The sequence below is a fragment of the Anabrus simplex genome, chromosome 6 (assembly GCF_040414725.1).
Source record: "Anabrus simplex isolate iqAnaSimp1 chromosome 6, ASM4041472v1, whole genome shotgun sequence".
NCBI lineage: Eukaryota > Metazoa > Arthropoda > Insecta > Orthoptera > Tettigoniidae > Anabrus > Anabrus simplex.
This window is the reverse complement of record NC_090270.1, coordinates 298,919,271-298,936,890: the sequence shown is the minus strand read 5'-3', so window position 1 is coordinate 298,936,890 and position 17,620 is coordinate 298,919,271. Positions and strand designations below refer to the sequence as shown.

Below are 17,620 nucleotides of genomic sequence, written 5' to 3'. Positions count from 1 at the left end.
TATATGGGTATTCTTAAGGGAACAGTGTGAAGATAAATATATTTTTACCTAATACATGGATTTTAACGAAATCTTGTGAGAATGTCACCTAAATTAAAGTAGGATGTCAAGAAAATTTATTTCATATACAATTAATAGTTTTCTCAACAAAATATAACAAATATTTTTGAAATTTTTAATTCCATTATTTCATGAATTTTAATTGAGATGTTAATGCAAATTTGGAATTAGATAAATAACACTTCTTTAAAAAGTAATGTTTATTGATTTTCCTGTACATAATTTATATAAGGAGATATACAATGAGTGGCCAAAAGTCACGGGAAGAGGTGTCCCAATAGAAACTTTGCCGTGTGTGGCCCCTGAGCGTTGCTGCTACCTGCGGCGTAGCTGAGCAGTCGGTCACAGACACCGGTGTCGTGAAGATGGCAACACGTTGCGAGTTAACTCGTTTTTGAACATCGGATGATCATCAGCACATGGGTTGTAGCATTGCGGAGGTTACACATGAATTCAGGTCTTCGAGGTCAGCAGTGTCGAGAGTGGACCTTTAATATCGCAGAGAGAGTGTTACCACCCGCGTAAACCGCCGCACGGGAAGATCACAGGTGTTTAACGGACGGACATGACGTCGCCTCCGCACTGGGCGCTCGACGGGCTAGTGTGAACCAGATCACCGCCCAGTTGAATGTTGGTAGTCAGGAACCCATTTCTATCAGGGCTGTAAGGAGGCAACTGCACCCATATGCTTCACCAGCCGATAACCAACTCGTGTCCCTTTGCTGACACCTCGACACAGAGATCAACGGCGTGCAAGGGCCCGCAAACATCGGTTACGGACCATGGAACAGTGGCAGCGTGTGGTATGTTCTGATGAATTCCGGCTACAGTTGTATCGAGCTGAAGGGTGTGTGAGAGGGTGGCGTAAAACTCATGAAGCTATGGATCTTGCGTGTCAACAAGGGTGTGTCCAGGTGGAAGGTGGCTCAGTTCTGGTCTGGGCGGTGTTCTCATGGTCGCAATTAGGCCCCATTTTCCGGCTGCAGGAAGCGCTGACAGGTGCACGATATGTGGACATTCTTTCAGACCATCTTCATCCCTTTCTGGCCCTAGAGTACCCTGATGGAGATGCCATGTTTCAACAGGACAATGTGCCTTGTCACCGCTCTGTGGTGGCGCGCAGGTGGTTCGAGGAGCACTCCAGTGAAGTTACGACCATGGGTTGCCCCTCAAGATCTCCCTATCTTAATCCAGTCGAGCATTTATGGGAAGCTGTCGATGCTGGTGTACGCTCCATGAACCCCGCACCAACTACACAAGACCAATTGTGGGTAGCAGTCTAAGATGCATGGGTCAATATATCTCCAACACCTTGTAGAGTCGATGCCTTACCGTATTGCTGCCGTTTTGAGGACTCGTAAAGGAGCAACTCGTTATTAACCTTATAATTAATTTCTAAAAGTAGCCGATCTAAATTGTAATAAAGAATGTGGTTGTATATGAGACGGCCAAAAGCCTTAACTTCGCCATCTATAACTAAATAAAATAAATAAATAAATAAGGTAGTGTGAAAATGAAAGTTTATAGGACGAAAGAATGCATTTTCGAGGTGATAGGTTCCAACTCCACTAACAGACTTTCTTGTTTTCCGTGTTATTTGTTTTTATTTTCACACCAGACAAACGCTGGGGTAGTGGTGGTGAGGATTATTGTTTTAAGAGGAAGTAAAACTAGGCAACCATCCTCTATACAACACTAATCAAAGAGAACAAAATGGAAGGAATCCGACACTTCGAAATATGAAGGTATCGGCCAAAGGAAGACAAGGGCTTGAAAATGAAAGACTCCCTAGGATTCGCAAATCTACAGTAATACCGTCGGGGTCGGAAAAGAACAAGAGTTGACCAAGAGAGGTCGGATAGGAGCAATGAAAGTGAGGAGCCTGGCACAAGTAAGTGGAAGCAATGCAAGGACTCAGCTAAGGGCCCCGTGGTCGCCAGCCCACGCTACAAAGTTCAGAGCCCTTGGGACCCCTTTTAGTCGCCTCTTACGACAGGCAGGCGATACCGTGGGTGATATCCTAACACCCCCGCACACAGAGCAACAAATACTGGCGATGATCTTCATGAAGACCAGGCCGTTTCTAGGCGTAGCCCTTTTCTATCCCATTCTCGCCGAAAATGTGTCTGAACTGGTGTAATTTTAAAACTAGAAAGAAAGTAAGATAAAAGGTGGAATATCTATATATAAAATAACTTGTCCTGACTGACTGACTGACTGATTCATCATCGCCGAGAGACAACTACTGGACATAAAGAAATAAAATTTAGGGGATACATTCATATTAAGATGTAGGTGCTCGCTAAGAGAGGATTTTTGAATATTCCGTCGCTAAGGAGGTGAAAAGGGGGGTGAAATTTAAAAAAGTGTATCTATATCTCAAAACTTTAAAAGTTTACAGATGTAAAAATTGGTATTTAGAATCTTCTTTAAAAATAAGGAAACACGTACTTTTTGTTTTCGGAAAATCTCAATAATAGGGGTGAAAAAGGGTTTGAATGCCTTTAATCAGGATACCGGTACTTATATATTACATATTACAGACCTGAAAATTGATACTTTTGATCTCTTTTAAAAATAATGAAACACGTATTTTGTTGTTTTTGGAAAATCCAATTAATGGGAGGGTGAAAAGGGGGGTGAATTTTTAAAATGAGTGTATCTATATCTCAAAACTTTGAAAGTTTACAGATGTAAAAATTGGTATCTATAATCTTCATTAAAATTAAAGAAACAGCTATTTTTTGGTTTTCGGAAAATCCCAATGGGATGAGTGAAAATGGGTGAAAAATTGTTTGAATGCCTTTAGTAAGGATACTTATATCTCAGAAACTGAAGATATTACAGACCTGAAAAGTGGTGTTTGGGAGCTCCTTTAAATATAAGAAACACGTATCTTTTTGTTCTTGGAAAATCCAATTAATTGGGGGGGGGGGGGTGAAATTTTAAAAGTGAGTGTATCCATATAACAAAACATTTAAAGTTTATAGATATGAAAATGGGTATTTAGAATCTCCTTTAAAAATAAACACGTATTTTTTTGTTTTCGGAAAATCCCAATAGGAAGGGTGAAAAACGGTGAAAAATGGGTTGAATGCCTTTTTTTTGCTAGGGGCTTTACGTCGCACCGACACAGATAGGTCTTATGGCGACGATGGGATAGGAAAGGCCTAGGAGTTGGAAGGAAGCGGCCGTGGCCTTAATTAAGGTACAGTCCCAGCATTTGCCTGGTGTGAAAATGGGAAACCACGGAAAACCATCTTCAGGGCTGCCGATAGTGGGATTCGAACCTACTATCTCCCGGATGCAAGCTCACAGCCGCGCGCCTCTACGCGCACGGCCAACTCGCCCGGTTTGAATGCCTTTAATGAGGCTGCTTATATTTCAGAACCTGAAGATAATACAGACCTGAAAATTGGTATTTGGGATCTACTTTTAAAATAAAGAAACAGGTATTTTTTCGTTTTTGGAAAATCCGAATAATGGGGGTGAAAAGGGGGGTGAATTTTCAAAATGAGTGTATCTACATCTTAAAACTTCAAAAGTTTACAGATGTAAAAGTTGGTATTTAGAATCTCCTTTAAAAATAGAGGAACACGTACTTTTTTTTGTTTTCTGTAAATCCCAATAGGAGAGGTGATAAAGGGGTTGAATGCCTTTAATGAGGATACTTAGATCTCAAAAACTGAAGATATTACAGACCTGAAAATTGGTATTTGGGATCTCCTTTCAAAATAAAGAAACTTTTTGTTTTTGCTTTTGGAAAATCCAAATAGTGGGGGGTGAAAAGGGGGTGGATTTTTAAAATGAGTGTATCTATATCTCAAAACATTAAAAGTTTGCACATGTAAAAATTGATATTTAGAATCTCCTTTAAAAATAAAGGAACACGTATTTTTTTGTTTTCTGTAAATCCCAATAGGAGGGGTGTAAAAGGGTAAATAATGGGTTGAATGCATTTAATGAGGATACATATATCTCAGAAACTGAAGATATTACAGAACTGAAAATATGTATATGGGATCTCCTTTAAAAATAAAGAAACACATATTTTTTTGTTTTTGGAAAATCCAATTAATGGCGGTTAAACAGGAGTGACAAATCGGGGTGAATTTTTTGAAAGACTATATATACAGAATACCTGAGAAACGTAAAATGTTACAGACGTAAAACGTGGTATTTGGAATCTCCTGTAAATGTAAAGAAACATAGGTGAATTGTTTTTGGAAACTCCACTTAAGGGGAACTAAAAAGGGGGTGAAAGTTTAAGATGAGAATCCTACAGTATATCTCAAAAAACTTAACATGTTATAGAAGTGAAAAATGGTATTTTATCTATTAAAAATCAAGAAACGTGTATTTTTAGTTTTCAGAAATACCACTTGGGTGGAGGGGGGGGTAAAAATGACTGAAAATGGTGTTAAATCCTTTTAATTAGGCTACTGATATCTCAAAAATGAAGATGTTACAGACGTGAAATTTCATATTTGGAATCTGTCTTAAAAGTAAAGAAACATGTATTCTCTGAAAATCCAATGAGAGGGGTGGGGGGCGGAGGAGGAGAAAGAATTGAAAAATTAATTGACTTAATTGTATGAAAATACTTACATTTAATAAAAAATTAAGTTGTTACAGACGTGAAAATTGGTATTTGGATCTCCTTTAAAAACAAAGAAAACCGCGCTTTGGGGGGAAATCATCTTGGGGGCGGGAGTGGAAAGGAGTTAAATTCCTTGAATGAGGACTCATAAATAAAAAACTGAAGAAGTTAGACTCGTGATAATTGATATTTAGAAGATCCTTTACTATTAAAGAAACAAGTATTTTTGCCGAAAAATTCACTTGGGGGCGGGGGGGGGGGGGAGTGTGAAAGGAAGTGAAAAAGGGAATTATTTTTATGGGGATACTTATATCTCAAAACTGAAGGTAATAGTCGTGAACATTGGTGTCTGGAATCTCCTTTAAACATAAAGAAACACGCCTTCTTTTAATTATTTTTTGGAGGGGGTTACAATACTTAACGGCGGTGGGGTTTAAAAGGAGGTGAGACCAATTGATTTTACTGTTCATAATGTACTTACAAGGACCTCTCACAGCTCGGTTCCGTGGTTCAAATCCCGGTCACTCCATGTGACATTCGTGCTGGAAAAAACGGAAGCGGGACAGGATTTTCTCCGGGTACTCCGGGTTTCCCTGTCATCATTCATTCCAGCAACTCTGTCCAATATCATTTCATTTCAGTTGTCATTCATTATCCATTGCCCCAGAGGAGTGCGACAGGTTTCGGCAGCCGACACAATTCCTATTGTCGCCGTTAGATGGGGGCTTTATTCCTTCCATTCCTGATCCTGTTGAATGACTGGAAACAGGCTGTAGATTTTCGATGTACTTATTCTGATCATAAACCGATCATTTTTAATCTTTCCTGGGTTCGTTTTCAAGAGCCATCTTTTTCTTCGGAGAACGTTCTTAGATTACAGTAGATTCTCCGGGCATATAAATAAAAATTTAAACACCTTTGAAATAAACGATAGGAATGAGATTGGCCGTCCAATTGTTCACCTCTATAGCAAGGGAAATAATGCACGGAAGTGTGTTATTCGTATCACCAGAAATCCCGCACACTTGCCTACGCGCGACAATGATGCTGGTCACATTGTCAACAACGACAATGGCAGCAGATGTAATTTACCGCCAAGTAGCGGTCTTGCATCTTGCTATGGGGTCCATAACATCTAAAATAATAATAATAATAATAATAATAATAATAATAATAATAATAATAATAATAATAATAATAATGTTCTGGACCGTCGTCAAATGTGCGGACCGCACTGGAAACGGGTCCTGGATGGGAAATGACTAAGAATGCAGTCCGGCCGCGGGTTCAGTACCGCCAAGGCACCCAAGACGACACCACGCCGGATCTCCTTAAGGATTTGATCCATATTAAAAATGCTTATAGGAAAACTGGCAAAAATGTAGGGATCCAACTGACCGGGTGGAATACCTGGACCTAGCCCGGGAAGTACGAAATCGATTGCTGGAAAGGGAGGAAACTTGCCGTAATCTATGAGAAAACGAGTCAGATCGTGAATTTTGGCGGATTCTCTCAAAAAAACCAATTAGATCGCGAATTTTGGCGTATTATATATATAAAACAATAAGCATTCAATTATAAATTTCAGTATAATACCGTAGCGAAGCACGGGTGTCTTGCTAGTTTATGTAATAAAACTCTTCAAATGCATTGAACGAACCAGTGAATACCTATCGAGTTGGCCGTGCTTAGTTGTGAGCTTGCATTCGGGAGATGGTGGGTTGGAATACCACCATTGGCAGCCCTGAAAGTGATTTTTCACGGTTTCCAATTTTCACATGAGGTAACTTAATTAGGGCCATGGCCACTGCCTTCTCAATCCTGACCCTTTCCCATTCTTCCGTCGCCGAAAACCTACAGTGTGTCAGTGTGACGTTAAACCACCAGCAAAGAAAGAAGTCCAACAGAATCTATATAAATAAAATTGTAGGGGGTCCGCTGTCTGTAATTTCTTTTGTTTTGCCAATTTTTCAGATATTTATCCGTTTTAGGTCAACTCAAGACCGAATCGATGGTTTTTACGTTTCGTGTCTGTTTGTTTGTTTGTCTGTCTGTCTGTCTGTCTGTCTGTCTGTCTGTCTGTCTGTCTGTCTGTCTGTCTGTCTGTTTGTGTGTTCCACCATCACGTCGAAACGGCTGGATAGATCTCAACCAAACTTCATATTTAGAGTATACTCATCCCGGGGAAGATTTCGTTATGCATATCATTTTAAAATCTTTGAATACACGGGGGGTTTATAGGAAAACCAGAATGGTTTTTCCACCATTATATCGAAACGGCTGGATAGATCTCAACCAAACTTCATATTTAGAGTATACTCATCCCGGGGAAGGTTTCGATATGCATATTATTATAAAATATTTGAATACACGGGGATTTATAGGAAAACCAGAATGGTTTTTTCACCATCACGTCGAAACGGCTGGATAGATCTCAACCAAACTTCATATTTAGAGTATACTCATCCTGGGGAAGGTTTTAATATGCATATCATTTTAAAATATTTGAACAGACGGGGGTTTATAGGAAAACCAGAATGGTTTTCCTCCATTTTCTCTTATACTATTGATTTTCTGTAAACTTCGTTTACCGTACGTAAAATGTCTCTTCATTATAAACAACTTTCGTTATGTTCATAATTTACCTTACTCTTCACATAACGGAGAAATTTACCATTTTCCGCTGGTATCATGCTCTGCATTGAGTGACTGACAGACCGACAACGAACTTACAGGTTACCATGGCAACGTCTCTGACTGCATGCCAGCAGGGAAGTAACGTATTGCCATTTTCCTCATCATGCTTTTAAATTCGTGGTTGTTCCTTAGGTAGAAGGCAAGAGAGGCGTCAATCGGCCTATCTGCGGGATATTGGCGGAATATCGTTGGATGTTATAACCGCCCTCGAATAGATTAAGTAATAACACCATTAATCATATTCTTATTATTTGTTTACCTAGGAATCACTGGACCTAAATTTCTCCTATGTTACCGCTTTATTATGTCCATAACTCACACTAGCATAATTTGTTGAGGGGCATTTGATTTTCCAATACATTAACTTGGCATTTACATATTTGTCGTTATCCGGCTGTCCTCAGTTATAATCCATTTTCTATTACTTTCAACTTTCTTAACTGTATTATTTTCTTCCATAATTACGCCGTATGTACGCGAGTGCTACAAACTACTGGATGTATTTCTACCAAGACTCATATTTAGAATACACCTGTCCTTGATAGGTTTTAGGGCAAATATTGTTTCTAAATCCGTGGACTGACTGGGGGTTTATACGAAACCGAAACACTGATTTTGCACTTCCACAAAATATACACAACCAACGTTAATTTAAATCTACCTGCCTTGGTAGAAATTAATTTCTAAACCTTTTTTCTCATGTGCATCATTTCGATACGAGGATTTATAAGGGAGATATCATTAACGGACCGTTTTTCTGTACAAGTCCCATCGGACTTAACTCACGAGCGGGTGCGTGTAAAGCGTATTCCTTACAACTTGAAAACTACTGAAGACATTCGAACCAAAATTTATATTTAGCATCCACCTGTCCAAAGGTAGGTTTTAAACGTAAATAACATTTCATGTTCCGGAATGGACTGGCGGTTTATAGGGAACCGAAATGGTGATTTTACTCTTTCACAGTATAAACAGAACAAGACCAACCTGACTGGAAATCGACCAAACGTGATGGAATTCCACCTCTAAACCTTTTTTTTTCATGTGCATTTTTTCGTCAGGAGGATTAATAAGGGAGATATCATGAATGGTCAGTTTTGCAGGTTAAGTCCAGCGGACATAGCCCAAAAGGTGTTTTACATGGAGCAGATTCCTTATCTATATAAATCAAATCGTAACGACTGTGTGCCTCTACACTGACTGGGTTCTCCCTTATCGCCAGCACTTTACAACATTGCAACTGACCACATTTTAGAAGAACTTTCATCAACAGAGTTCCAGGAAGAACATGGATATTGTATAATGCCGGGCCTTCCTAACGTAACTATTCTAGGCTTCGCTGATGATACGTTGATTGTAGCAAAAAACGAGACTTCAGCTAGAAAGATCACCGAAATGGCTATCAAGAGATTCGAAGAAATTGGCCTAACGATCAATGTCAACAAATCTAAATCCATTTCCATAGTAAAAGGAAGTCCTAACTACAAATCTCTAACATTGGATGGTTACAATGAAATTGCATCTATAACTCCTGCAGAGACAATCCGCTACCTTGGAGTAAACTATCACAGTGCTACCATATTTGATGCTAAATTAACGATGGAAAAACTTAAGACTAAACTAGACGCATTGGCATCAACTCCACTATTGCAACCACACCAGAAATTTAATGTGCTATCAACCTACATATGCCCATCTTTGATCTACAAATTCCACACTACACCTTTACATCGTATACCTGCAAGTTTCCTAATTGATACTGACAAACTTATCAAAAGCACTTTGAAAGAAGTTCTTCAACTTCCAATAGATACACCAGACAGCATGTTATACTCCGACAAAAAGTATAAAGGACTCGGTCTTTTCAAGTGTGGTTGGGAGGCTTATCTACAGCACATAAATGCATGCCAAGTTCTCCATCGATCCAACAATATACACATCAATCATACCAGAGACCTCCATACAGAAACAAAGAAGTGCTTCGAAAAACTTGGCCTACTCCTGAATACTGAACGCGAATCAGTCAAAGTCTCGCTCCTGCGACAACAACTCCGTGAAAAAGAATTCGATGCCTGGTGTGCCTTACCACAAAAAGGTAAGGGTGTTATACTGTATAAGGAATACACTCCAGCAAATCAGTGGGTAAGAAAGCCCGAAGGTCTAACCAGCAGCGACTGGAGAAATGCCATAAAACTGACAGCAAATGTAGTTCCAGTTCGTGCATTACCTGGCAGGTCCCAAGACAATAACCACTGTCGGCGTTGCCACAGTGAGATTGAAACACTTGGTCACGTCTTGGGTTCCTGTCCATTTAGTGACGCCCTGAGGAATTCACGACATCATCGAATAAGATCTATGATTGCTGAAGCCCTGAGAGAAAAGCACTATACAGTGCACGAGGAGGTACATGGATTGTCTCAGACAGGGTCAAACCGGCGGATTGACATGATAGCTATATCACCGGGCTCAAGTAAAGGGTTCATAATAGACCCCACAATTAGAACCGAAGCATCATCCACTCAACCACATGATGTACACAAGGAGAAATGTGATATATATGAACCCACAATTCCATACTATGCCGAGAAATATCATCTGGACTCCATAGATGTTTTAGGATTGATGATAGGAGCAAGAGGCACCATTACTCACACATTTCACAACTTTTGCAAGAAATTTAATTTGCATAACCAATTCATTAAGGACATTGGGTTAGCAGCCCTGAAAGGATCGTTATCAATAGTAAAAAATCATTTATACTCCTAGCTATATCTTTGTCCTATGAGGAATTTATCATTGATTTCATAACTATTGACTGATACAATTTTTATTATTTAGGCTTTACTGTAGTATACCTATTTATAGACACATTTTAAACGGCCCTTGCAATTACTAATCAAAATTTTTATGTAAGCTTTGTCTTTTTGGCAGCCTCTGAATGGAGGAAGCAGAAATAAATGCATTTCTAAATAATTGGCGAAATTTTCGTACAGCTTTCCGTTTAAGGGGTAATAATGAACATCTACATAATTTTTGGTTTAGTTCCCTGAAAGTCCTAATTTTTACCCGCTTCGCCCAAAATCCAGATTGCGGCATAATCTGCCAGAAGGAAAAGAAGATAATTGAAATTTGACAAAATTATACGCTTTAGCCTGTAACGAACGGAAAACATCCAAGATCATTAAATTTTTCACTTTTTATCCCCGAAGAATATCGAAATATGCATGCAATTTTAATTATGGTGCAGACCTTCGGAAATTCCTATCAGATAACATTGCACAATCTCCGTTCCATTAGGAATGATCTACAACCTTGGTCTTATGACTTTTTGCCGTATCTGTATCCCTTTTACGTTTGATTTTTCTCTATTTCTCGATGATAAGTCAATTTGGAATTTTCACATGCATAATTCATACTTTCGATTACTTATATGAAATACAGAATCATCAAACTCTTCACGAAAATTGGCCCACCCAGTACCCATATGTGAGCCAAATGCTATGCATGTAGCTGTCACATAATTATCCGAAAAGTAATGCAATGTGAGATAATCTTACAAAAACTTTACGCTGTTCCACGTTTCTAACTCAATCTGATGCAAGAATAGATGAGATATCATAGGACGAGCCATTTAGGCCACTAAATCCGGCGTGTCTTAGGTATAATCCTTTGTCGATATGACGTACGTTTAGTAGCAGTTAATCTGTAAATGAAGGTCTTCAATATTGTAAACACGCATATACTTTCGTATGTCGATCTATATTTATTCACTGATGTCGATTTGTAGCGATCGAGAAAGGGTGGGTCTACTATTGCAATCAGTACTCCCCACACCGACTTTGACTGGCAGTATGAAAGGGTTCCTTCTCCAACTCCTGTGTAACTGTCATTAGTAAGGAAGGCCTACAATTGTAATGAATAGTTCTCTTCTCGATTTGACTTGCAGAAGGCAAGTGAGCATGCAGTTTTGTTTAAAATTCCCCTACCCGATTGTGTTTGGCAGTAGGCAAGGGCGCCCGCCATTATAAAGAAATGTCCTCATCTAAAATGTGACTAGCATTAGGCATAGTGGCCTGCTATTTCGATGGAAACTCACCAACTTGGTGTGACTGGCAGTAAGCTGGCTGGAAGTAGGAAAATGGGCCTGGCATTGTAATGATAACTGCACAACTCAATTTCGAGTGATAGTAGGGTAATTGCCTGCCATTATAATAAAACGCCTCAACTGTAATCTGTCTGGAAGTAGGAAACGGGGCTGCCATTTTAACGAAAACTCCCCAAATCGATTCTGTCCGCGTAATAGGCAATGGGGCCTGCAATTATAATGTAAACTTCCCAACTCGATTGTGAATGGCAGTAGGCAAGTGAGCCTGCCGTTATATCACAAATCCATAACAAACACTTTACATTGGAAACAACGTACGGGGACCTCCCCATGCTCTTTCTCGGATAACGCTAAGAGACATGCAATTTTAAAACAATCTTATTTACTGCATGTACACTATTTACTTCGATATTCGAATACAATGTAGAATACCGTAGCGAAGCACCGGTACATTCGCTAGTATCAGATAAGACTATTGGATTCGATTTATCATTGATGGATCTGATAACAGAATAACACATCGGAGCAGGAGAAGGATAAAGAATCAGAAGTGGAGTTAAAATAGGGAGAAGTCCGGCCCCGCGGTGTAGGGGGCAACGCGTCCGCCTGTCACCCGGCTGCCCCGGGTTCGATTCCCAGCCGAGTCAGGGGTTCTTAATTGTAAATGATTAATATTCCTGGCCTGGGGACTGGGTTTTTGTGTTGTCCTTTACGTTCCTTTCCTTACATTCAACACTTTACACTTCCACAATTTCCAAATACATGCAGGTTCATAACACATGGTGCAAGTAGGGGCAAAATATCTTTCTAGGTCGACGCCCCGTACAAATGACATTTAAAAAATGGGGAGGAACCATAGTTGCCCAGAATCGATTGTATCTGTATAAGGGGGATAATTATTTTCGGCTCCATGGCTAAGTGGTTAGCGTACTGGCCCTTCGTCCATGGAGTCGCGGGTTCGATTCCAAGTCGGGTCGGGGATTTCCGCCCTCATTGATCTGGGCGTATGTGCCGAGCAACTGCAAAGAAAAGATATCGAAAATGTTGTGAGATGGACAGCAGGTAGTGGTATGATGATAAACGGAGTTAAAAGTCATATAAAGTCAAATACGAAAAGTCCTGACAGGTTTAATTACTGTGTTGATGGGTTAAATTTCCTTATGGAAATCATTGTAATTACGTAAGTGTTAATGTAAGAAGAGATCTTGATTGGGGTAATCACATAAGCGGGATTGTAAATAAAAGGTACACATCTCTCCGCATGGTTATGAGGCTATTTAGGGGTGAAAAGGAGAGGGTGTATAAGTCTCTGGTAAGGCCACAGCTAGAGTATGGTTCCGGTGTATGGGACCCTCCCCAGAATTACTTGATTCGAGAACTGGAAAAAATCCAAATAAGTTCGATCTGATCTGGGTGATTTCCGTCAAAATACTGTAGTAGCATTGTGAAAATGTTGCAAAGATTGGGCTAGAAAGACATGAGAGAAAGGATACGAGCTGCTCGACTAAGTGGTGTGTTCCGATCTATCAGTGGAGAGATGGCATGGAATGACATTAGTAGACGAGTACGTTTGAGTGGTGTTTTTAAATGTAGAAGAGATGACAGTATGAAGATAAGGTTGGAATTCAAGAAGATAAATTGGGGCAAATATTCGTTTATAGGAAGAGGAGTTAAGGATTGGAATAATTTAACAAAGGAGATATTCAATAGTCCCCCTCTGTGGTGCAGTGGTTAGTGTGATTAGCTCCCACTCCTGAAGTCCCGGGTTCAATTTCTGGCTCTCCCATGAAAGTTGAAAATTGATACGAGGGCTGGAACCGATGCCATTCAGAATCGGGAGGTCAACTGAATAGAGCGGGATTCGATTCCCTCCTCAGCTGCCATCCTAGGTGTGGTTTTCCATTTCTCCTCCAGGTAAATGCTGGGGTGGTACCTAACTTAAGGCCACGGCCGCTTCATTCCCTCTTTCTTGTACATCCCTTCCCATATTCCTATCCTCCTACAAGGCCCTTGTTCAGCGTAGCGCAGGTAATGCTTCCTTAGCGAAGTACTGGTCCTCCTCCCCAGTTTTATCCCCGGACCCAAATTCTCACGCTCCAGGACACTGTCCTTTAGGCGGTAGAGGTGGGATCCCTCGTTGAGTCCGCGGGGAAAATCACCTCGGGGGAGATAATGGATTAAGAAAGAAAAAAGAAAGACAGAAAGAAAGAAAGAAGATAGGCTATTCAAAAATGTCCAAATTCTTTGCAATTATTTAAGAAATATATAATTCCGCCACCTGGGTGATTGCGCTAAATGCAGATCAGGAGTGACTGGTTGGTCTTCAGCATTAGAATTCAGCAGAGGTAGGGCCCCATTCTCACAGAGGCGTCAGCCCCCTATCAGGCGTCAACTCGGAAGATCTGCACCAAACATTTCCGTAGGCCACGCGCCATTAAAAATGATAGTGATGATAACGGTGTGAACTGAAATTGTACTTGTCACCCAGACGTTTGCAATAAATTGTCATTTAAAGTTCACATCTAGTGGAAGAGAACATTGAATACAGTCGCATTTCCTCGCACTCACCTCGAGACATGGTATCCAAAACAAACTATTAACACGATGCACAACTTCATGAACAACAAGAACTCTCTATATATGGCACGTCGAGGATGAGGCAGACCTCACGACCTAATGGTTGCCTTAGGCAAGGCTCGAATGACACAGTGCAGTCGATGCGCTCGACAGAACATAATCTGAAAGAATACCGCTTTTTAATTTCATTTGAAGCTAACTCGAGCATAGCATGGCCCTGTTATTGATTTTCAGTGTAATTCTTATCATCATCCACATTTTACCTTCATTCAATTACTTTAAAAAGATAAAATATTGTTTGTGTACCTGACGGACCTGTTTGCGTGTCTGCATTTCAGATTTCTATAAATAGAAAATATTCTTCCATATTAACCCAGATATCTTTGACGACGATCTGGTGTACATTCAGGAAGATAATGCTGATGAAAAGACAATTTCACATGTTTGAAACTTCTTTCATTGCTTTTGTGTCATGTGCGACGAGATTAACTGCTTCTCCTCCTCAGAAGAAACACATAAGCTGTTACTTTCTTAAGGAAGGTAGTAATATACATAAATTTACCACACGCCATCTACGTATCAAATAATAAGAATAAGGATAAGAATACTAATAATACTAATAATAATAATAACAGAACAAATCCTTAATCTTAAAACTATCATACAAATACGCAAAACCAGACAAACTGTCATTACTTTTGTAGATTAGAAAAAAGCATATGACCCTATGGATCGTCAAACACTTTTCAATACTCTAGAAGAATTTCAAGGGGATAACAATAAAAAGGGCATTAATCACACAAAAATTAACTGACACTACTTCAAAAGTTAAATTCCTAGGTGAAATATCTGAGCCTTTTACTATTTAACATCGAGGTCCGTCAAGGAGACGGAATATCTCCGTTACTGTTCAATCTCGTACTTGAGAAAGTAATCAGGACCTGGGAAAAGTAAATTGAAGGAATAACCCTTGGCAGACTACTTAAAGGTAGAATTCACTTGCACTGGCTGGCCTTTGCGGATGACATAGCAATCCTTTCCAATAACAGGCAAGCAGTAATTCATTCCACTGAAAAATTTCATGAAATTGCCACCAAACGTGACTTCAAATCTCGTATGAGAAAGCTCAATACATGGATGGAGCTTCACGATATTAAATGGACAAATGATGACAGTTTGTCTGGTTTTGCGTATTTGTATGATAGTTTTAAGATTAAGGATTTGTTCTATTATTATTATTATTATTATTATTATTATTATTATTATTATTATTATTATTATTATTATTATTATTATTATTATTATTATTATTATTATTATTATTATTATTTAAACGAATAACTGCTGTCTTCGTGTAAATGAAACAGATCTCCAGGAAATCAACATCTCGGAAGACATTGTACAGGACAGATGCATATTCAGAACCAAAATCAACAATCACCAGTTTGAAGACAAACCCAACACCAGAGCTACTATAACTTGGACAGAAGAACGAAGGAAGAAGCTCAGCGAGAGGATGAAGAGATTTTAGGAGGAGAAAAAGGCCAACACATCAGCTAAGCTGGTTCAATCGAGCTCCTAAGTAGGGCATAACTATGCAAAATAATAATAATAATAATAATAATAATAATAATAATAATAATAATAATAATTTAACGAATGAGGATATTTGAAGCAAATTACACATTTTCCTTCTTCATCCGTTTAATCTCCAAGGTTGTTTATTCTCTGGGACTCAGCGAGAGTTCCCACCTCCACCGCCTCAAAGGCAGTGTCCTGGAGCGTGAGACATTGGGTCGGGGGGATGGAACTGAGAAGGATGACCAGTACCTCGCCCAGGCCGGGCTCACCAACATAGTCTTAGTTCAATGGTATTTGAAGGTGCTCAAGTACGACAGCCTCGCGTCGATAGATATACAGGGACGTAAAAGATTTCATGCGGGACTAAATTCCGTCACCTCGGAATCTATAGAAGCAGTAAAAGGAGCTGGTGGGGCGTAAAACCAAAAAAATTATTGTTAATACTTTTTTTGCTTGTGGTTTTACGTCGCACCAACACAGTTAGGTCTTCTGGCGACGATGGGATAGGAAAGACCTAGGAATTGGAAGGAAGCGGCCGTGGCCTTAATTAAGGTACAGTCCCAGCATTTGCCTGGTGTGAAAATGGGAAACCACGGAAAACCATCTTCAGGGCTGCCGACAGTGGGATTCGAACCCACTATCTCCCGGATGCAAGCTCACAGCCGCGTGCCCCTAACCGCACGGCCAACTCGCCCGGTATTGTTAATACTATTACTATTACTATTATTATCATCATCACGCTGTCCACACGGTGTAGGGGCAGTGCGCTTGCCTCTTAGCCGGAGGCACTGTATTCGATTCTCGGCCGTATCAGAGCTTTTTACCTGTATCTGAGGGCTGGTACGGCGTCCACTCCGCCTACGTGATTACAATTAAGGAGCTATCTGACGGTGAGATAGCGTCCCCGGTCTAGAGAGCCAAGAATAACGACCGTGAAGATTCGTCGTGCTGTAATAATAATAATAATAATAATAATAATAATAATAATAATAATAATAATAATAATAATAATAATAATTTCAATCGAGGTAATGATTCGCAAATTCGTGGAAATCTTGCCGTAATATGAAGTTCTATAATGTTCCCGTAAATCAATTTAAAATCACCCGGGTTGTCCACCATTTTCCCCGGCTCCGAAGAAGAACTATGAACTACTACTCCATTTTGAGACAGTCGAGTCAATGCTGTCCAGGCACCTACCATTAACACACACACTATATCAATGTTCACTTTCATTTGGGGGGGGGGGGGGAGGAGATAAATGATTTTCACGGGGAAAACGTGGTGACCCTGAAATGGCTCTCGATGGAAGGCAGTGGATGACAGCCACTTTGCCTGAGTCCTCACTTGCTTCTTTCCTCTTCAAGGCTTCTTTCATCATCATCATCATTGACCATCTCAAGTTGGCCGGGTGTGGTGTACGAGTATTTTCTATCTTTTTCTGTCCATGAACCAGTTCTCTCGTAATCTTCTCGCAATCTCGTCCTCTCTCCTCGACATCTTTCTTCACCAGATCGGTCCATTTTTACTCTGGGTCTGCCCACTGGTTTTTTCCTTTTACTTTCCTTTCATATTCCCTTCTTGCAGTCCTGCTTGCACTCGTCCTTTTTACATGGCCAAACCACTTCAGTTTCGCTTTCTGGATTCTCTGTAGTAGGGAGTCTCCTATTCCCACCTTTTCTCGGACTTCTTTGTTCCTGACCTTGTCCTTCCTGGTCTCCTGTATCATGGTGCGTAGAACCTTCATTTCTGCAGCTTGGAGTTTTGGGTTGTCTTATCTCATTAACGTGGTAGTTTCCAAGCCATACGTGCGAATGGGTCTATAATAGGATTTATATAATATCATCTTAGCTTTCAATGGTACTTTATCCCAAAGCAGTTGTCTTACATGGTAGTAAAATGGAATTGCCTTGCTAATTCGATTCTCCACCTTAAATTTTGCAAGGTTGTCTTTTGGTATTATACTACCCAAGTACTAAACTTTGGGACACTGACCAGTT

At 40.0% G+C, this 17,620-nt stretch overlaps 1 protein-coding gene across 1 annotated transcript in view; it reads right to left on the bottom strand.

Moving 5' to 3' along the window:
* Dhc93AB (Dynein heavy chain at 93AB) overlaps nt 1-14,040 on the bottom strand; it is a 780,004-nt gene extending 765,964 nt beyond the window's left edge. The window contains exon 1 of the mRNA XM_068228295.1: nt 14,031-14,040. Coding sequence (XP_068084396.1) covers nt 14,031-14,040 — 10 coding nt within the window. The remainder of the gene's footprint in view (nt 1-14,030) is intronic.
* Nucleotides 14,041-17,620: the final 3,580 nt, after the last annotated feature.